The 23159-nt window shown below is 36.3% G+C and overlaps 2 protein-coding genes and 1 pseudogene across 2 annotated transcripts; 1 reads left to right on the top strand and 2 right to left on the bottom strand.

Moving 5' to 3' along the window:
* Nucleotides 1-3608: 3608 nt before the first annotated feature.
* On the bottom strand, nucleotides 3609-9238 carry LOC133871456 (uncharacterized). The gene is made up of 4 exons (XM_062308904.1): nucleotides 9115-9238; nucleotides 5221-6045; nucleotides 4427-5109; nucleotides 3609-4334 (listed from the first exon to the last, which is right to left on the bottom strand). The coding sequence occupies exons 1-4, from the start codon at nucleotides 9236-9238 to the stop codon at nucleotides 3609-3611; spliced, it is 2358 nt and encodes a 785-aa protein (XP_062164888.1).
* On the top strand, nucleotides 8938-16930 carry LOC133870722 (uncharacterized protein At2g24330). The gene is made up of 6 exons (XM_062307924.1): nucleotides 8938-9348; nucleotides 10389-10671; nucleotides 12665-12809; nucleotides 14242-14351; nucleotides 15880-16303; nucleotides 16441-16930. The coding sequence occupies exons 2-6, from the start codon at nucleotides 10396-10398 to the stop codon at nucleotides 16719-16721; spliced, it is 1236 nt and encodes a 411-aa protein (XP_062163908.1). The 5' UTR covers nucleotides 8938-9348; nucleotides 10389-10395; the 3' UTR covers nucleotides 16722-16930.
* Nucleotides 16931-17710: 780 nt separating this feature from the next.
* Nucleotides 17711-22713, bottom strand: LOC133871455 (uncharacterized; annotated as a pseudogene).
* Nucleotides 22714-23159: the final 446 nt, after the last annotated feature.

The following is a 23159-nucleotide window of genomic DNA, read 5'->3' as shown; positions in this document are numbered from 1 at the left end:
TACTCGAGTTGGGGCAAGTCCTACGGGTCTTGCTCAGCCCTACTTCTAGCTGAGAGGGTGGCCAACTATTTTTTTTTTTCTCCCTTCAATTCTATTAAACAATCGACCAAAAAGCAAGTGGAATTTCCTATTTTTTATAAGGGTAAAATTCAATGGAGATAATTAATCAATTTAAAAACTCGTAGAGCATAAGTGTGTAACTATATTTTCATAATTATTTTGATTATTTATTTGATAACAGTGGTTTTATTTTACAAATAGCTGAAACGCATGTTTAGAGATTGTTTGGCAAACAACTTTCACTCTTTCTCTATTTTTTTTAACTTCTCTCAAAAAAGTTAAATTAAAAACATTTTTTTTTTTTTTTACTTTTTATATCACATCAATAATTTTTTATTATTATTCAAATAAAAAAATTCACTACAAAACAAAACTTTTTCATTTTTCTGTAAAACAATTCCAAACTTTTTTATACTTTACATCATATCAATTACTTTTTAGGGGAAACTTCACAAAAGGGTACCCAACTATAGCGCTTTTTCACTTAAGGGTACCAATGTAGCAAAACGTTCAATCAAGTGTATGAAGTTATCAAAACCGTTCAATGTAGGGTATTCCGTCACCCTCCGTTCTAAATCGATGACGGAGGCCAAAACACGTGTGTTTCACGTGATATTTTAGCCTCGAACTACCACTTTTGCCCCTCATCTAAACGATCAAAAGACCCGTTATACTCGAACTCAAAACACACTCTTCTTCCCTCCCAACGCAACACAGCAGCCGAACTAGAGAGATCGGGCTCTCAAACATTTTTGTCCAACAACATCGTGAAAAGGTGGGTTTTTATTATTGGCCATTATCCTCCTAAACTTCACTCCTATTTTCGTTCATGAAGGAGACGAGTTTTTATTCTTGGCCATTTGTGCAATTACGGCGCCGGGGTGAAATGGAGCCTATGTCCGACAGTGAGTCGACAGAGTCTAGATCAAACGGTCCAGTATGCAAATGTGGAAAGACATCATCATCTTGGACGTCGTTCACCCTAAGTAATTTTGGTAGGAGGTTTTTTTCATGTGTAGATTACAAGGTAAGAGATTTTCCCCAAAGTTTTTCCTTTTGGTTTTCTCCAAAGTTTTTCCTTTTGATTTTCCCCAAATTTTTTCCTTTAGGGTTCTATCTCTGACTTACCGTGAAATGGGTTGATTTGATTTTATTTCCGATTATTCAGAAACCAGAGGTGAGATGTGATTATTTTAAATGGCGTGATCCTGAAATCTGTGTCTACGGTCAGAGAGTTGTGTCGAGATTGAGAGATTGGCACGAGAATCTGAAGGCACTGAAGACCGAACATGAACTGAGTCGAATAAATAGGTTAGATGAAGTTGGAAAATACAAGAATGAAGTTGAGAAATGCAGGGCTGAAGTTGAGAAATGCAGGGCTGAAGCTAAGAAATACAAGTTCAAACTACAGAGACAAAAGGATAAGTTTCGGTCAGTAGAGAGGAAGTACCAAATTGCGTTGGTCTGTTCATGGGTGATGTTGATGTGGTTGCTGGTATATCCTTCGTACAGCAGAGAGTTTCTTCCATTAAGAATGATGTTGCAGTGAAACAATTGATCAATTGTAGGATGATCAATTGATCAATTTTGTTGTTGATCAGATGCTAATGTTGTAGTTGTAGTATTTTGTAATGCTCTGAACATTTTGTAGTGCAAGATTCTGTAATGTTATTGTTAATATTGATGTTGTTGACATTGTATGGTGCTTGGTATGGTAATTCATTATGCACAATTCAATTATGAGCAATGGTTGCAAGTGGGCAGCAAATGGGCATAAGCAAATATGGTACCAAATTTTGTAGCATCTTTGGCCACAATTTTGGTACCAAATTTGACCACAATCCTCATATGCTTGAGCATTAACATTATGCACTTCTCTTTTCCTTTTGTACCAAACTTGGGCACTTGACATACCAAATTTGGTACCAAATCTGCAAAGGGGCAGTAAATAGGTACCAAACTTTGTTGCAAATTTGGTACCAAATTTACAAAATGGACAGTAAATCCACCACAATGATACCATAACCTGCACAAATCCACTTGATACCATAACCTGCCTAATCAATTTACAACAATGGTTGCAAGTGGGCAACATAACCAAATTTGGTACCAAGTTATGCAGTAAATACTTGGTACCAAATTTTGTTCCAAATTTTACCACAATCCTGCACAACCAAATACTTCCATACCATAATCTGCATAACCAATTACTTTAACATAAATCATCACACTTTAACTTTCCATAAATCATCACACTTTAACTTCATTATTGATAATAAACCATGTTCATCACACTTTAACATAACATAACTAGCAAACTTGTTCATCAAACTTTAATATAACATAACATAACATAACTATCATCACACTTTAACATATGTCAACATAATAATAAACCATGTTCATATTAATTTAACATAACAAAATAAATATTGTTCAGACTCTCCACATCTTTTTCTTCCCTTTGTCATTCTTCTTTGCAACTCCTTGTACTTCTGGTTGAAGAATGACAATAGATGCAGCAACCAAATTGTGCATGTCGAAATCAGGGGGAGCAATTCTAAAAGTAATACCAGTTGCACTTCTAGGAGGACCCCATGAGCATGCTGGTCCACCCCCTGGAACTTTCGGTGGTCTAGCAGGGTTTCCAGTGAGATCGACAAGGAGTTTTCCTTTGCTCTTGTGCATTCCTGTTTGTAAAACAGAAGTTCTCAACCTGCCAGATATTCTTGTCCTGGTGGCCAACCCGAGATTGCTCTTTTGCCCCCTACCTTGTGCAGTAGCAATGCCTTCACCCTGACTGCTTGCACCCCTTCCTCTTGTGCTCCTTTGACCTCGACCTTGTGCAGTAGTTGTACTGCTTTCACCCCTTCCTCTTGTCTTATTTTGCCCTCTACCTTGTGCAGTTGCAATGCCTTCACCCTGACCTTGTCCTTCCCCTTCACTGCTTGCACCCCTTCCTCTTGTGCTCCTTTGACCTCGACTTTGTGTAGATGCACTACTTGCACCCCTTCCCTGACCTTGTCCAGACGCACTGCTTGAATCATCTTCTCTTCTCCTCTTTTGACCCCTACTTCCTGTTGGGTGAGTAGGATTACCAACACATGGGGCGCTGGATGTGGCACTGGATGGGGCACTTGGCATTGATGCAGTAGATTGGGCCACAGATGGGGCATTGGATGAACCATCCAACTACATACAAAATCAAATAAACTAGTTAGTAAACAACATTGAATAACATACAAGTTTGCAATCATAAATATAACACAGGAAACACTTACCCTGTCAAGATTGCAGTCAAGATCTGCTGCATGTTTTCTATAGAAATTCCGCCTACGTTCTTGTCTTTCATCATGTCGCATCCTCGCAGTGCATGTTCTAGTATTGTGACCATATTTTTTGCATATCCTACATTGGTTCTTCGTACCACCCTTTCTAACTGTGTAGGGATTTAAGGTCTCATCAGCCCCTCTGTTCCTCAGTTTTTTAGGTCTTCCCGAAGATGCCCTTGCCTTAGGTGGTTCAATGATGGGTTGATTTGTCTTAGCTCACTGCTCCTCACTAGGTACAGGGTAGATGATGGGTGTGTATGCCTTTAGGTACATCTCCTTGCCAAAGTATGGGCTCAGATAATCCTCAGGGTTGCCTCCACCATGCCATATTGATGAGATGGCATGAGCACATGGAATACCAGAAACATCCCACTTTCTGCACCCACATGTCTTGGCAGGTAAATTCACAGCATACCTTCTACCCCTGCACTCGACCTCAAATAAACCATCACCGGCAAATATTGGTGTACAATGTCCGGCCTCATCTTCTTTCTCCAACTTCTCCTTAATTTTTGGCCCAACATTGCCTTCCATCGCAGCTATAATTTCTCTTTTCCGCTGGTACCTTCTCATCAAACTTGTCCTAATGCCTTCCAACATTACCAGTATGGTCTTATCTCTGAACTTGGTGATCCAAGAATTGAAGCACTCGGCCAAATTGTTGTGTAAGAGGTCACACTTTGCATATGTGTTGAACCATCCCTTACACCAAGTTGCAAGGTCAACCTTTGAAAGGTACTCATAGGCTGGCAAATTAAGGCCCTTAAGCTCTTCCATTACAGCATAGAACTCATTCTGTGTGTAAGATGCAGCAGCTCTCCACAGCAAGTCCTTTAGTAACACCCCCTGGTGACCGTCATTCCAAAAATTGGCGTACAAGTGCTGCACACATATCCGATGCTCAGCATTAGGGCACACCTCCATAAGACTTGGTACAAGACCCTACACACATGAAAAGCAAGTCAAACACATAGAAAAATACCACATAATCTGGAATGAAATGTCCAGCATAAAAAGCATAAGTGGAAAGATACCTTTTGTCTATCTGAAATAAAAGTCCATCTACGTACACCACTGGGGCCAAGATTAGCCAATAGTGCCTCAAGAAACCATGACCAGCTATCCTTGGTCTCTGCCTCTACAACTACCATGGATATTGGATACATGTTATTATTGGCATCCCTTCCAACAGCTTCCATTAACTGCCCCTTGTAAACCCCCTTCAATAAACACGCATCAAGGCTTATCACAGGCCTACACCCATCCTTGAAGCCATTTTTCATTGCTGCCAAGGATATGTACATCCTTTGGAATCTACATGGCATTTCGGGCATAGGTCTCTCAACCATCAAAATAACACAACTCCCCACATTTGTGCTTCTGATTGTCGCGCAATAGTCCCATAGACGATGGTACTGCTCACCCAACTTCCCATAAATCACCTCTTGTGCCCTCTTCCTAGCCCTATATAGGGTACTAGGATGGATTTTAACATTCCATTTCGTCTTCACCTTCTTCTTCAGGACTTCTACAAGCATGTTCGGTTGATCTCTAAAACTGTCCAAGCACCACTCAGCAATCCACTTGGAAGTAATCAAATGATTCTTGTATTTCCGGGCACATGTATGTTTGGGCCTAAGCGAAATCAGCATGAATGTGGCCTCACCCTTCAACTGTCTTCCATAAACCCTATATTTACAATTCTTCTCTCCACACACTGCAATTACTTTTTATTTAGAATTCTTTTGGTAAACTAAGTCCTTCCCCTTCAATATATTGGCCTGTTTAATGGCTTTTCTGAAATCATACACACTATCAAAAGTATTACCTTTCTGCAGAGTCGGCTTCTCAAAATCAGATTTTGAAAATGGCACCCTTTTGGTGACACACGACCTTTTTGAAGAATCTGGCTCATCATCTCCACTAGTATTATCGGGAGTGGTCAGTATATCACTCCGAGACACATCGGAAACAGGCTCATCCTCACCCTCAACCACACCCTTACCCTTACCCTTACCCTTACCCACACCTTGTGCAAACTCATCTTCAGCTGCAGCTAAAGCTACTGCTACTTCTGCTTCCAAATCTTCTTCTGCTACGTGTGATGGTTCTCCTACAAACTCTTGATCTACTCCTACATCTTCTCCTTCGACAGAAGCTCCTGCCTCTGCATACCCCGTATCAGCATTTACTTCTAAGGCGTCCGAGTCATCACTTATAACCTCATTCCAAAATGGATCTCTCCTATATACAGTATTTCTCTCATATTCTTTTTCATATTCCTCATCAACACTTTCCTCTCCTCTAGGTAAATCTACAGGTACATCATACAAAATAAACCCAACCACATATAACTCTGCTACTCCATGACCATTGTGGTGCCCCACCGTTTCAATGACATCATGGTCAGAAAACAGAAGCCGTAGCCCTTCATCTAGACTCTTGTTAGGTATTCTGTAATAAATTAAATCACCGGGACTATACCCATAGCACTTAACTACAGTCTCCACATCAAAAAAAGACAGCTCATCTTTGTCATACAGGTCAGGGTAATTTGTTACATCCCCACCAACATAGGCTACCCCATTTTCCCTATTAAACCGACCTCCGTGGTGCACTTCAAACATAAGACATTCATTAAACATTATGTGTCCTACAAATTGACCAAAAAAAAACTAAAAATGAAATTGAAAATTCAATGAGCAGACAAAAAAAAAACGAATAAGACACTACAATATTGCAGTCACTAGATAAAGTCATTGGGACCACTTCGTCACAGACAAAAACAAACCAGCACATTGCACAGTCATCAAAAAGACCCACGAGACCACAAGAGTATACAAAATTCAGAGCAGCACATTGCACAGTCTTACCGACCCAGCACCAATCACAACACACCCCAAACAAGATACTCACAACATGAGGGACCACAAAACGTAAAAAATATACCTTTTTCACTAACATAAAAACACAACCAAATGTTGACAGTAGCGCTAAACATGGTACCCAAACAAAATCAACCAGATGTGAAAACCCCCTCAACTACAAACATGATGTTATTAACATACAAAAATCACATAACTGAACCGGATTCCACTAACCCATCAACAAAATAGTAAACTTTGACAAATTAGGGTTACATAAATAAACTAAAATATAAGTTAGGGTTTAGGATTACCTTTCTCAACCCTTTGTGTATTTCACTTCTGTATACAGCCGAAAGAGAAATCGATTTAGAACGAAATGCACCAGATTAGGGTTCTGAGTCGCAAAAAGGAATTGGGTGAGTTGTGTTCGAGGGAGTAGTTGCTTCGAGTTGTGACTTTTTTTCGACCGATTGTTCTTAAGTTTAAAAAATTCGAACATTTAGATGAGGGGCAAAAGTGGTAGTTCGAGGCTAAAATATGACGTGAAACGCACGTGTTTTGGCCTCCGTCATCGATTTAGAACGAAGGGTGACGGAATACCCTACATTGAACGGTTTTGATAACTTCATACACTCGATTGAACGTTTTGCTATATTGGTACCCTTAAGTGAAAAGGCGTTATAGTTGGGTACCCTTTTGTGAAGTTTCCTCTACTTTTTACTACTAATCAAACAAATATTTCACAATTACAATTATTTGCCAAACAAGCTCGAATTTAGGATTAAAAAGTCAACCGAAATATTAACTACGAAAAAAAAAAAGAAAAGAAAAAGTCAACTGAAATATTGAAGTAATAAAACACTAAAGCGCGTGGGGCCGTGGGGGTGATAGCATTTTCTTTTTGTCTTTTTTCTTTAATCAAACCATTACAATTTCCAACCCTAATTTTTTTAAAAAGGAAAATTTTAAATTTAGGTTTTCATGCGATTTTAAATTTAATCTCCAAGTTTTCAATTTTGATAATTAAGTCCTTATATTTTATTCTAATTTTAAATGTCTCCATGTCAACCTATTGTTTAATTTAATTAACCATGTACCACATCAAAACCGATTAATTAATGTCATGTCACTTTTATTTCACACGTTATGTGCCAATTGCACGTGCCATATGACAAAATTATTTTAAATAAAAAGAAATTATTATAACCTTTTTTTAAGATTCTTTTTTATTCAAAGTATATTTGCAACGTGAAGTAACTATACCATGTGATATGCCCTCTAAAAAAAAAAAAAACTATACCATATGATATGTACACTTAACAAATGACATGTTAAATGAGAGTCAAATAGCATTAATTAATTAATTAGACATGACATACCGTTTATTAATTAGACGGTAGGTTGACGAATGAACTTATTTAAAATTAAAGAAAAACTTAAAGACCGAATTGTCGAAATAGAAAACTTAATTAAGTACTAAATTAAAATTGCATTATTGCAATTTTGTAGACTAAGGGTGCGTTTGGGATTGCGATTTTAAACAAAATCATAGAAAATGAACCATTTGAGAATTGCGTTTTTAAAAATTTACGATTTAAAAAAAAAAAACACACAGAAAACTGTTTTTTCAAATCACAGACAATGTGGTGTTTTTTTGAAAATACCGAATTTTAAAAGGCTAACCTGCTATTTTACAGGCAAAACTGCGATTTTGCCAAATGCTTAATTATGTTTTTAAAAGTCACTTTTTCAAATCACATATTTTAAAATCCCTATTTTTAAATTGCACTTTTTTGAAATCACAAACCCAAAAGAACCCTAAAACGGCAATTTTAAACCCAATCACAGAAAAAATGTATAGTTTCGGAGTGCATTCTAAAAAAATAACAATTTGAAACGTAATAAAAATCTTGATTTTTAAAATGTAAGCAAAGGAGTACGTTTTTTTAAAAAAAAGTATAATTTTAAAGGCTAAATTATAATACTATCAAACACTTAACTACATTTTTAAATCACACGTTTTAAAATCGCAAATACAAACAGACATCAAAACCTAAATGTCGAATTTGAAAGGGAAAGGTATACATAACTCTCTCAAACTAAAATTATTAAAAAACTAAAATAATTATTAAAAAAATAAAATAATTATTAAAAAAAAACTAAAATAATAAGAATTATACAAAAAATAAAATAAACAAACAAAAAATAAAAAACTCGTTTTTTTCGTTTGTTTTTTTTAAAAAAAAAAAAAAAAAATTGTTCTTTTTCATTTTTTTCTTAATTTGTTTTTTGTTTTTCTCTTTTTTTTTTTTTTTAAATTTCAGTTTTTAAATTTTTTTTAAAAAAAAATATTTTTTTAGTTTCTAGTTTTAGTTTTTTAGAATTTATAAAGACATTTTTTGTCTTATTGAAAAAAAAAATAAAGTTATTTTTGTCTTTTTGTTGGTCTTAAAGAGAATATTAACATTTTTTTGTAGTTTAAAGAGAAATAATGACATATTTAATAGTTTAAAAAATATTAACAATTAAATAATATTTTGAAAAAAAATGTGTATTTTTTCCAATTTTGATATTTCCCTTAAAAATCCTAAACAAACTTTTGACCTTAATTAATTGGGTCGGCAATAAATGAGTTAACCATTTTAATAATTACGCGGAACTGAAACGACAAAAAAGAAAGAAAAGAGTTGCTTCCAGAAGTGGAAAAGGGAAGAAACCGAAGAAGGCGTTGGAGGAAGAATATACGTGGGAGTTGGGGAAATGGAATCGAGTGAAATTTGAAGTACTTTGATGGGAAAGAAAAGAAAGTAGCTCTTTCTTTTTCTCTCTCTTAAAGGAGACAGTTGCTCACGTACCACCCATCGTATTCGTCGTAGATACCTTGCCCCTCTTCCTTCCCTTTTGCTCGTCGATCAAAGCGTTTTTCTCTTCGTTGCGGTGCGTTGCGTTGCCCACACGGACTTCCTTCCCGATTTCCATCATTTCCCTCTGTGGGAGAGAGAGAGAGAGATCTGAAGAAGAAGAAGGAGAAAGACGGAGTTTAATTCTTAGATTGACTGATTGAAGCTTCTCAGATCGACGCGTTTCTGGTATTCTTTAGATCTGATGTGATCGGACTCTCTCTTATCTCTCTTAATTCTCACTTCCATGTTGTAGATTTTCATTTTCTCAATGATTAAATTCGACCAATTTTTAACTGTTTGATTGTGAAGAAGATTGTCTCTGTGTAATGGAGTGCGATTTGTTTACAATGTCGTGGAAGTTTACATCTGAGTTCGAAATTCAAGAATGGATATCAAGTTTGTTCTTTGATTTTATGAGTTCCACTTCATTAATTTTTTTTCTCTAGGTGTGTATAACTCTTGGGTTTTTGAATTTCTTTTGTTACATCATGAAGTTTGTGTGGGCGTAGTAATTCAAAATCTGCATTTTCGAAGTCATGTGTGTCATTGGGGAAATGGCCTCTCTCTCTGTGTGTCTCTGTGTTTGTTTGAAATTTTTCTTCTTTGAATTTGTTGTATAACATAATATTAGTCCATTTTTTGGTGTTTGAAACCAGGTATCAGACTAGAGAATAACTGGTTGCTCTCTGTAGATTTGGGCAGAAATACCATTTTCGAATTTCGTTTTGGAACAATTAGAGGTGTCCTGCCTCTGGGTTTTAATTTTGTCTATTGTTGCTCTTTGCTAAGGAAAAGGCATATTTTGATGATATTCAGAGTACAAAGAAAAGGGGAATTCTTTATTAGCCAGTTCTTGATTCTTATATTTATATGCTGCTTCCGCTCGACCTTAGCATGTTGGTTTTGTATGTTTCTTTTGTAAAATTAAGAAACTGAATTAGTGCTTTCATTTTGTATGTTTTAATGTTGTATGTTTCTTTTGTATAACTAAACGAATGCAGATGAAAGTGAAATTGAAGCAGATGAAAGTGGTTGGAAGTGGTTACTTTAAAACCAATAAAAAATAGTATTTATTTAAAGTAGAGAATATTTAGAGAGTTTGATATTTACTATTTAGAGCTTTTGAAAAGTAACTAGCTAAAATAACAAAAGTGAATTTTCTAGCTAAAATTTGCTTAAACTTTGACTAGTTCACTAGGAATGCTCTAATGCGTGTTTTGTGGTAGGAGGGAGATGGCTGAGGACAAAGGCGTTGGCAAAGTTGAAAAGAAAGACTCTACTGCCACTGCTGGTGCTACTACCGATTCTAGTGGGATTGGGAAGAAGAAGCGCCGGGGATTTCTTTCGCGCATTTGGAACGGTATCTTCAGGCCACACGGCGATGATTTTGAGAAGAGGCTGCAGTACATTTCCAAGGAAGAAGCCGCCGTTCTCTCCAGAATGAAGCGGAGATCGCTGACTTGGAGGCGGATGATCCGTCAACTTATTATTTTCTCTATCATTTTTGAGGTACTCTTTGTTTTTATTACAGTTCAATTCCTGCTATGTATTTTGCACTGCTTTAGAATATGGGGATTTCTATGCGAGTGAGAGGAGTTAGAGCCTGGTGAAAAATGGTGGCTTCTTTTTTCTTTTTTCTTTTTTGGTGATTGGAGGCTATTCATGATTATTATGCATATGGCTGTAGATTTCTTATGGTGAGTGAGTGCAAGCTTTTTCTTCTGAGTATGAGATGAACATCTACTTATTCTTACCAATGTTGCCTTTATGCAATTTCAACCTATGAAGATTGGATATGTATATGGATATGGAAAATGTATGTTATGGATATGTTGATATAACTATTCATGAACAAATTAGGTTATGATACACTGGCGTAAAAAAAACCATATGCTTCTACGTATCAGTAAAATGTGTGTGTGTGTGTGTGTGTGTATAAATCCAGTATTAAGGCTCTCAACCTTGCGTAGTTCATGATCACCAGCCTCTCCTAAAGAACTTTCATACTCTTGCAAAAAGAGTTGTAATTTCTTAAAAAGTTTTTTGATCTAGATTTGGCAAAGTAATTTTCATGTATCTTAGGTCAAATCCACTTACTTTCTCATACTGGAAGTCATATATTCAGCAGATTGGCTTGGTGACAAAACAAACAATTTGGAGAAAGGCTGCAACCACTACACTGACTCCTGCCAGATCGTAGGTCTGAGCTCCTTATGATTTGGTCCTACACACTTGCTGAATTACAAATCAGTAGTGAACTTAAGAGAGATAGAATGTTGCTCAAGAATCATCTTCACGACTGAATTAGACCATCTCCGCTATATATGAACTCATTGTAGAAGGGTTACCCAATGTCCAAAGAAATGAATGCCTGCCTCTTATTAAAAGTTGACATGTGTCACCTTCTTTATAGTTGTATGTTTAGAAGTAGCAGGAGCAGGGAATTATTTTTTATAATGTGAATTTTGATTTTTTTTTGTTACATTTTACCGGTCTATCTGGCCCCAATAATTAATTCTCGTTGACCACGTCCTATAGGGATCATTGAATCAATAGCAAACTGTACAAGCTTTTTCCAAAACATACGGCTTTCTGGATGTAGATGATGATATCCATGATTTATTATTATTATTATTATTCTTTGTTCTCTTGACTGCTGTGTTTCTAACTCCCTTAGTGATTAGTTTTCATGATTTTCTTGTTCTTTTTTCTTCTCCGCCCTAGTCGCTTATCTTGTATACTCCCTATGTACTTGTCTGTGTTTTGCATTTTTTAATGATATTTCTCGTACTTATCAAAAAAAAAAAAACAGTTTATTTTCCTATTTTCCTATTTACTTATAAAAAGTGAATGACTCCATTCACAGATGTTTTGCTTCATGCAGCTTAGGGGTTAACTGGAAAAGTCATTGTTTATTTTATAGGTCACAACTCCCTTTCAGTGAAAAATGGAAAGAAAAATGAAATATGTAACAAACTCATAATTGATATTCAATTACCAGACATGTGGTACAAAGTAGGAGCTTATGAATTCAAGTGAGCTGTTTTCATATTTCAATTTTTCAATGGCAGACTGGCTTGTCTGTTATCTTCTTAGGTATCCTCTCTCTCTCACACACACACATATAGAGACACGTGTGCACGCTCGTGTGTGCGTGCGCACGCGTGTGCTATTCTCTTCCTGCTTATTCATTCATTTATGGATAATATGAAATAGTGGCTGATCTGTGATGAAGGTTGGACAGAGAATGTGTGTGTGTGCACGCGCGTGCGTGCGCATGTGTGCATGCGCGTGTGTGCGGCGTGTGCATGTGCTATTCTCTTCCTGCTTATTCATTCATTTATGGATAATATGAAATAGTGGCTGATCTGTGATGAAAGTTGGACAGAGAATATGTCTTCGTTGAGTTATGTATGGAATTATAATGTGGTGCAACCACAATTGTTTGGTTACTTTCTTCGTTCCTTTTTTCTTCCTCACTTACGTTGGTTTCAATTTTCAGGTTATTGCTGTTGGTTATGCAATTATGACAACAAGATCAATGGATTTGAACTGGAAGATGAGAGCACTACGGGTTTTGCCAATGTTTCTTTTGCCCGGCGTATCTTCTGTTGCTTACTCAGCTTTTGTAAGCTTCACAAGGATGTGTAAGTTTCTCTTGTCTATTGCTTGTTCGTTAGCGCATAACTTTATATCTAACTTGATTTCTCAGAATTTGTGTCTATTGCATGTCGTTGTATTCATTTGTCTCACAACACCTGTTTTACCCATGGAGGACTTCTCCTCACCACCTAATTCCCTTATTTGAGGCACTTTTGGTTCAAATGATACATAAAGAGTCATTTATCTTTCCCATTCGTGAAGAAGTTTCTTGCATTTTCTCTCGTCTCAGCCATGGAAACTAGAATAGTGAATAGAGATAGTGGTCGTGTACTTAGGAAGGATATAATTAAGAGTAATATTACACACACTCCCACTTCTCCGCACCCATTTCTCCACACCCTTAGGTGGCCTTTAAAACTTCCATTGGATTTGATATAGATTTTTATTGGTTGGTAGTTTTAAAAGCCACCTAAAAGTGGAGAAGTGGGAGTGTGTGTAGCATTACTCTATAATTAATGTGTGATTTTTTAACCTTTCTCGAATTCTGACCATTGCACTGGACAGGTGCCTTCACTGTAGCTTCGTACTATCCTACAACAGAGTGTTATTCTGGGGCACCTCTGGGAGGTCTAGATACTTGCCCTGAAGAGCGCACACGTTGATATTAGGCTGAAATTCTTCTAGTCAATTTCTTAAAGTCATGTAGTACTTGTTCATTATGCTGGGCTAGGTACTTGGTTTAAATGCCTGTTTATGGAACCATAATAAAGGGTTTTATAATTTTCAATTAGATTTTATTTTTATTTTTTTACAAGTAATGCAAATTCATTAAAAGCGCAGAGCGACGCAACCCTAGAAACAAGCAAACGATTTCATACTACTCTCCATGTATAAAGGGATTGTAACAATTAGAAATTCTTACAATCTATTAGCTTACAAATCCAAGGTCATCAATGCTTCCTAGTTCCTAAAATTCTGTTACTATCTGTCCATCCCCATTGTAGTCCCTGTTTTTTTAGTGATTGAAGTTCTTAATTAATTTTATCATAAGTTGGTACTAATTTTACTGGCTATGCTACGCTACTCTTGGCTGATGCATATTTATGTAATATCTGCCAAAAGTTTTAACTTTTTATCACAATCTTCAACATACACCTGTAAATTGTGTAATATCTTACACTTTTCAGTTCTTATTTACTGCTAAAAAGCTCTTACCAGTGGCATCTCAAAATTGTGATGTTTTGTACCGTAAACACATTTTCTTTCGAAATGTATGTTTTCTTTTCCATGAGAATTATTCAAAAAGTCATACTAATTACAAAATTAGGAAGTATGATTTTTAATTGAGTGATGTCATGCAAGGGTGCTGGTTTCTATCACAAAGCCTTATGTTAACCTTTTGGTGGTACATGATGTGGTTGTTGCACAAAGAAGCTGGATATTAATGATTCAATATTTCACCGTGTGATTGGATAGGTGATCGGAAGGACCAGAAAACTCTAGAAAGGCTTCGGGCTGAAAGGCAAGCAAAAATTGATGAGCTTAAAGAGAGGACAAATTATTACTCTACTCAGCAGCTCATTCAGGTTATGATTAGAAGATATTAATGTTATTTCCTTGCTTTCATCATCCTTTGTTTCTCACCTAGAACTCTTTAGAGTTCTATAGGCCTGTTAATTTTATCGAAAGTGAATTTGTTTGTGTAGATTTTGATTTAAATTTGTGAATCAGTTGTTATTTAGCAATTGCAGAAATATTTGGTGTGGGGCACTGGATTGTGGGTCATATCACCTGCCTGATTCTTCCTGAAATTGCCGGTTGTGTATCAAAAAGAAAGTTATTAATTTGTGGCATTGCAAGATAGCATGAGGAATGGTTTAAAGCTTCATATGCCTATTATTTGAATGATAATATATGTATTAATACACAAATTGTGTAAATAGATTTGGCAATCACATAGAAAGTACTTGATTCTTGTAATGGTCATGAAGAATTTATGAAAAATCGATGTAGAATGGATTCCAAGAACTGATGTAGCACAGCCCTAGGCGAGACAGAATAGCTCGGTCGCACCCCGTTCAAACAGGAGTTCGACCAAAACCCTTGGGGAGAGGGGCCGAATAGCCCATTCGCACCTTGTTTGGACAGGGGTGCGAATGAGCCTCTCAGGAGTCTGGACCGAGATGGTTGGTTGCACTCCTGTTCAAACGGGGGTGCGACTGAGATGCCCTGGGGACTTATTGAATCGACTGGGTGCACTCCCATTTTAATGGGAGTACGACCAAGGCAGTCCAAACAGCTCCCGTTTGAGTAGATTTTATTTCGGTCTTCAACGGTAGATGTATAAAAGGAAATGATTCCCTAACAAACAAGAATTCGAACTCAAATTCCATTCAAACTTTCCATCCAAATTCCGTGCCAATTTCAGAATGATTTGTTTCCTTCTTAGATTCGAGTTAATGATTTTGTTTTATTAGTTAGTTTTGACTTTTCTTATTCCTTGGTTTTCCAACTTTGGGAGACTTCCCCATCTTTAGGATGCTAGTATTTGTTAGGCTTTCTATAGTTGAGAATTTGCCATGTTTGGATTAATTCTAGCGATTAGTTTTTTTTTTCTTTTGAAGCTTTGTTTTTACTATTATAAAAAGAGTGTTGAATGTAACGGAAAATGAGCTTTCGATAATGAAATATTGAACCAGTAAAGTTATTGAGTTTTTTTTTTATTGTTTCTTTTAAGCTCTGGCTTGTGTTTCCTTCATACAAAAGACATTGTTGCTTCTATTCTTTTCCTATCATGCTATCCGCTATGTCAAAAAGTAAATCTCGTGTTAAATATTGCTTAGAAGTGATCTTTAGGAGTTCAAGTAAAGTGAAAAGAAGAAACAAAAAGCATAGGCTTTTTCCCTGAATAGATTGAATTCAATTGCCATTTTAGTTTCATTTTAGGGGTCGAATGAGCTTTGATGTGTGCAATCAGTTGAGCTCATGGTTGAGCCTAATAGTTTTATCTGGATCTTCATGGATGATGCTATATACCTGAAACTGCATTGCACACTCTCTCTCTTCTTTTGGATAGAACTGTATCTAGTACTTAGTGTAAGCTCTTCTGTGCAGAGATATGACCCTGACCCAGCTGCAAAGGCAGCTGCTGCAACTGTCCTGGCGTCTAAGTTGGGTGCAGATTCGGGCCTGAAAGTGTATTTGGGAGATGAGTCTCAGTTTAATGCTCCAACAGGGAAAAGCAATGATGTTGAAGCTGCCCAATCAAGTGGACTTCGAAATCGGAAACAAGTGCACACCAAATCCAGTAGTGCAGGGAGCACTCCAGTACATGACTCTAATGAAGGATCGCCCCGTTCTGAGGGAACCCAGGGTCCTCAGTCTTCTGAGCATAATCAGCTGGTAGTTAGTCATCACTATCCTCAGGGACCAGCCACAATTGATGGAGGTTGGATTGCTCGAATTGCAGCATTACTTGTGGGTGAGGATCCAACGCAGTCTTATGCACTCATTTGTGGCAACTGTCACATGCACAATGGTGAGTCACATCTTTATTTCTTTCTTCTTTATAGATGTACTCCTCTGCTTTTATTGTAGAACCAAATCAGGAATTATTCTGCAATTCTGCACATAAAATGGAGAAAGAGAATTCATGCTTTTGTTTATTATGTACAGGGCTTGCCAGGAAGGAGGAATTCCCATACATTACATATTACTGCCCACATTGCCATGCCCTAAATAAGCCAAAACAGTCGGAGGAAGAGCGTGTTTCTGGTTCTAGTACCCCTAATCTGGGCTCCTTGAGAACACAAAATGCCAGTGCTTCTGCGAGTGACAGTGGAGTGACAAATAACAGCCCTGTAAGAGCTGGTTTAGAAGAGATTGAGGAAGTCACTGAAAAGGTAACCTCCGAGGATGTAGCGAGTTCGAAGGCAGATTTAAGTGGAACTACGTAATTAGGGGTAACATTCTTGTCTTCACATGGGTCCTTTCTTTTTCACCCCTTCTTTCTGGGCATGGATGGGCCATAAATGAGTGCTGGATTTCAATGGGTTTTTGCTTCTTGTTTGGTCTTGTAACAAAGAAAATGTTGAGATCTCTTGCCGAGAGGCTTTTTGTGCTTTAATATTTATACATAGATCACATGTATTTTTTTTATTTTTTATTTTTTTTCTTTATTTTTTGTAATCATGGAATTCTTTTGCTTTTTGTTTTTTCTTTTTCTTTTTTAAATTTTCCAGCTAGGTCAGGTCCGTTGGTGCTGTACTAATGATTAGTTCAATGCTAGCAGTACGTACAAAGCTTTGAAATTCACCATCATTTACCACTGCTGACGAGTGGTTAGAGACTCCCCCTTCAATAAAGTAAAATGATAGGCATCCATCTCCTTTCTACCAGCTGTACATTACTGAACAGCAGATTTTTAAATCTGCAATTGAATTGGTTGAGACGTGGACTTGCTAGGCAAGGGAGAGAATTTGTTTGGCAAGGGCTCTTTACTTTTTAAAAAAATCAATCACTTTAAAATAGTTTAACTTTATATCGCATCAAAAAAATTTATTATTATTTAAATAAAAAAAATTTATTACAATACAAATTTTTTTTACTTTCCCTTACAAATTCTTTTTATTTTACATCACATCTATCATTTTTTATTACTACCCTCAATTCCTACTCTCTTACCAAACAAGGCCAAATGGTAGACATGTACCATTGAAAATGGGTTGGGTATAAACAGTGGCGAACCCAAGTAATTGACATTGGAGGGGCCGATAAATATAATTTAAAATATAAATTGAATAATTTGTCATATAATGTGTGTCACAAAAGTATATTATAAAAATTTATTATAAATACGTGCCAAAATCAATATATTAGCAACAAAAACATATTGGCACTAGTACAAAAAGACAGAAATATAAAGTGTTCAAAAATCTAGTTTACGTCACTTTAGAAAAACAAAATCATCAAGTATTGAATCTAAATTGAAACTCTCAGTAATTTCCCTTTCAATATACACAACTAAATTATTTGCAAGAAATTCATCCTCCATTTTGTTGTAAAGTCTTGTTTTAACAATTTTCATAGTTAAAAAGGCTCGTTCGGTAGTCGCTGTAGACACTGGAAGAGTCAAAATAAGACGAATCAATCTATCACTAAGATTGTATGTCTTTGATTTTCCTGTCTCTGCCAATCCTTAACATAATTCTGCAACAGAAGACAAATTTTGCAACTTTAAATCATTATGCACATCAAGTTCAAAATACTTCAACTAGAATCCCAAATTAATTTTCTCTTGTTTAGAAAAATCAAGAGGATAATACACCTCTGCAAGACTACATATATCATCAATTTTAAATGATTTATAACCATCATTTGGATCCAAAGCTGAGCTAAGTGTCAAAAGTTTGGCTGCCCTTTCACCAAACCTACAATTAAGCTCTTGCAGTTGAAAGTCTATAGCAGCATTGAATATGTCAAAATGATAATGATGCTCCACTGTAATGTGATTATGTTGATTACGACATCCACCTTCAATATAACGAGTACTCAAGTCTGGGATGTCAATTTCAAATTTCTTGGAGAAAGAGACAACATTCTCAAGCAATTTATCCCAATCATCATCTCTCAGCTTTTGGATAAGTTTTTTTGCAGCAGAAACTGAATTAATAGCATTCAAAATGTCTTGAGATTTTTGCTGCAAACCTTGACAAAGAACATCAACAATACCCATAATTTCCTTCATCAAATGTAAAATAAAAATGAATTCAAAGGATGTAACCATTTTATAAGCAGCATTAGCATCTCCCCGTTGAGAGTAATTAGCTCCTTTTCTTCTAATTATTTTTCAAGCACCGAACAGGTAGCATCAAACATACTTATTAGGCTACAAATAGAATTATAATGAAAACCCCAACGAGTATCCCCAGCTCGTTTCAAAGTGCCAATTTAGTTAGCTCATTTTCCAGTTTCAAGATCACCAATAGCTCGCATATGTGCATTTTTTTTTTTCTGCTTGAGCAGCTTGTAGTTGATCGTGACGTTTACATGAAGCACCAACCATATTGATAATGAAATTCAAATTTGTGAAAAACTCATAAACAAAAACCACTTCTCTAGATGCAGCAACTAATGCTAATTGCGATCAGTGAGCAAAACAATAAACATAGTATGCATAAGGACAATCATTAAGAAATAATGCCTGCAATCCTTTCCATTCACCACGCATATTGCTAGCACCATCATATTCTTGTCCACAAATATTTTGAATGTCAAGTCCATGATGAGAAAGAACATCGGATATTTTATTCTTGCGAGTCAATGCCGATGTGTCTTTAACATGAACAAGATCAAAGAAGCATTCTTGTATAAGACCATATTTGTCAACAAATCTCAAAACAATAGCCATTTGTTCTCTTTAAGACTCATCTCGTGCTTCATCAACAATAATGCAAAATTTAGAGTCTCCAATATCTTCACGAATTTTATCTCGCACTTTACTTGCCATGACTTGCAAAATCTCCTTTTGAATTCTAAGTGAAGTATACTTTGTAGATTTATGAGCATTTTCCAAAACACTATGTTGCAACTTTTTCATTATATGATGCCAAAATTTTAATCATCTCAAGAAAATTACCTCAATTTTTTGAATCAAGAGTCTCATCATGACCTCTAAAAGCACATCCTTGAAATGCAAGCCACCGAACAACATCAATAGAAGTTTTTACGCATAGTCGATTATTTTGAATTTGTTAAGTACTTTGTGCATTCAATAATTTATCGATATGCTGTGATTGTTGTTTTAAATCCTCACAAGATTTCACAGCATTATTATGGGGTGAACAAAGATCCTCTCCAATATGAGTCAAAAATGCACATTTCTTTCCATCGTGAACCTTTTTCCAATTTCTAAATACCTTGGTGATAAATACATCCCATCCAGGACGTCCAACTGGTTTTATTGTAAAAAGATAACATGGTAGACAATATGCGGCATCCGTAGTAGAGAATACTCAAGCCAAGATGAAAATTGTGTGAACCACGAAGCTTGAAAACGACGGGGATGATTTTTAGGCCCAGAAAGTGGATAGTTTGGACGAAAAATTTGATATGGACGCACTTTCAAATAAGCCATTCTTATTTCATCACGTCGATTGACTGGATAGTCCCACATCGGAGGACGTTTTCCTGGATCCCGTTCTATAGAAAAAGCATCAACTTCGTTAACATTAAGCGTGGAGGATTTAAAAGGAATCTCTTGAGCTTCCACAATTAGAGATTCATAAGGATGTTCTTCAATTTCAACCCTTTGAGATTTAAGAGAACGTTCTTTGAGATTTGAAGTTTCAGCATTAAAATTCAATGGTGAATTACTTTCTGGAACATCAACTTCTTTGCTTTTGTAGAATGACTCGATAATTTTAAACTTTGATATGCTTGATGAACCTAAATTTTTCAAATTAAATTACAACCTCATAAGACACAATCAAAGTTAAAAAATAAAATAAAATAAAATCAGAGTCTAACAATCATACAATCTAAAACAAAAAAAACAAGAGTCTATATAAACCTAAACTAAAAAAATAAAAATAAATAAATAAAATCTGAAAAACTAAAAATTTCAAAACTAACATCATTCATAATTTCATATATAACCCAAAACTAAAAAAGAAAATCTGAAAATTTGAATAGAGAGATTACTTGGTAGACAGGAGTCACAAAATCAGCACAAGTATAGTGGAGAAGCAATGCCCAAAAATGGTGAAAAACCTCTTGTCCTTTTCATTCTTCTGCTCTTAAAGACTTCAACACCTGCAAACCTCAAAACTAACATTTTTTTTTTAAAAAGAGAGAGAGAGAGAGAGAGAGAGAGAGAGAAAAGTTTCTCATACTCATAGAACATTAAAAAAAAATACCTCAAGAAAATGCCAACTTCCACACTCTACAGTTTCTGAGTTTCACTTCAAGACTTCCTATCCCAAACTTCCTTTTCCACCACAACCACAAGCACCACTCGCCAGTCACTAGCAGTACAGCACTCTCGGCCTCACAAGTCACGGTTGTACCATTTTGTTTTGGTGTAAGTTTTTTTTTTTTTTTTTTTTTTTCCTTCCATCATGTCATTTCTCTTGACTGTCTACATTTCTTGAGTCGTGCATGCGTTGAGGTGCTGCAGGTGCAGTCTGGCACTATTGCCATCAGCTGTAGTCTCATCTTCCATGGAGATGGACTGATGGAGACTATGGAGTGTCCTGGTAGACTGCTAGTATAGGGCTAGAGGCAGAGACTAATGAGTAATGGATGGAATTAGAACTTTAGAAGCAATGAAGCATGCTATGGGCCCCTTAAAAAAAAAACAAAAAAAAGCAAGCTATTGGATATTGGGAACAATGGGAATGACTCATGGACGAAGTTAAAGTTGCAAATAATACTGTAATAGGCTATTGGCTAGTAATGGTGGGGCCAAACTTGGAAATTCCAAGTCTGAAGAGCAAAAGGTAGTATACTTTTTTTTTTAATTTTTTCTTTCAGGAGCCAGCAAGGGCCGTGGCCCTAACATCAGTCCGCCCCTGGGGATAAACATGTAACGAGACTCTTATCGGTCCATGTAACACTTCAATACTATGTACACACTTTGCAAACTCTACCTCTCCCAGTTTAATATCCCCCCTCCCCTTCCCTCCCATTCCCTCTTTTTATGGGGTGAATTTTTTTGTTGAGTGGAAATAAAAAATGATTGATGTGATATAAAGTATAAATAATTTATATGGAAAAGTGGAAAAATTTTGTATTGTAGTGAGTTGTTAATTTAAATAATAAAAAAAATTGTTGATATGATATAAAAAGTAAAAAATGTTAAGAATGTTTTGAATTTGATGTTTTTTGGAAGAGGTAAAAATAAGGGGAGGGGGAGGAGAGGGGGTTATTCATATCCGTTCAATCTATAACCATTCAACTTCTCTTGCACAATTTTTACCGCATTGAAATTTTTCCCAAAATCCAAAAATCCCCAATCTGGTTTTGAACTTGAACTAAATTCTGTCAAAGAATTCTCATCTCCAGCCCCTTATATGCTCCATATGCAAAGGATTGAAACCAATTATACTTCCCATGGTGATACTTTATCTCACAAGTGATAATCTGATCATGTGAATTCACAACCTTCACTTCGGTTGTTTCTTTATTCCAACACAACCAAATCATATATACATATATATAGTCCATCTTTTAAGAAAACACTTTTCACCCCTCTTTTGCTTCCTTTTTTTTTCCTGTATAATGTTCACCTCTCATTCCTATTATCCAACTCTTTTTTGATCATGAATACTTTAAACCTTGAGATTAATGATCTTATCGCTCATCCTAGCGCTTTGCAATGTTCTGATCATCTCACTCTCACCCTTGATGAACCTACACACGACCTTCCTCTTTACCCCTCTTTCACATTGGTAGGAAATATAATCTCTCACAGATCTATTTCTAAGTCCTCAATTAAAAGCAACATCCTTCAAGCTTGGCAGCACTTGAAGCCTCTCACTACAGAAGATAAAGAGGATAACAAAATGGTGTTCACCTCTAAAGATAAAGACAACCTCTCTAGGATCCTGAACAACTCTCATTGGAATATTAAAAGTACTACTACGTTGACTCCTTTTACTGAGACCTTTCCAAATGCCACGTTGGTCCCCTCTCCTAGAAACATCAGTCAACCTCTTTTCTAATTCACCAAAATACTTGACTGGTCCATCCTCTAAAAAACAATTCCACCCCTATTCCAAATCATCAATCTCTCCCTCTTACCCTAAGCTCTGGATCCTTACCCCCTAAAAAACCTAAACTAACCTCAATTTCTGTACACGGTGCTAATGGTGAAGGGGCTTCTTGTAGTGAGGAAGGATGTCTTACTTCCTCTGGTGACTCTTTCCCCAATGGGGTGACGGCTTTCATCCTACCCCCACCGCCTCAATGAAGGTGATGGCCAGGAATTGCCATGGTTTGGTTTGTGCCCTAACAATTCTTACCTTACGAGAGCTCTCATCAAGTTCAATCGGCCTGATGTTCTATTCCTTTTCAGAGACTATGCTGATGTCTTCCCGTTACTGGAATTCTCTTATTCGTATGAGTTTTTCTTCTTGGTTGCAAGTTCCTCATGTTGGCCGTAGAGGAGGTCTCCTCGTAACTTGGAAGCAGGGCTTTACTTTGGAGCCAATTCGTCTTGATCAGAACCACATTTTTTGCTTAGTGGTATCTGATCCTCCCCTTTGTTCTTGGATGATTTATTGTGTTTATGCTCCTCACACTGCATGATCGTAGTGTGTTTTTTTTTTTTTTTTTTTTTTTTGTTGTGTCCAATTTGATGGATTTGGGCACCTCTTTTGGTGGTCCAAGGCTCT

The sequence above is a fragment of the Alnus glutinosa genome, chromosome 6 (assembly GCF_958979055.1).
Source record: "Alnus glutinosa chromosome 6, dhAlnGlut1.1, whole genome shotgun sequence".
Classification (NCBI taxonomy): Eukaryota; Viridiplantae; Streptophyta; class Magnoliopsida; order Fagales; family Betulaceae; genus Alnus; species Alnus glutinosa.
This window is presented reverse-complemented; position numbering and strand designations above follow the sequence as displayed.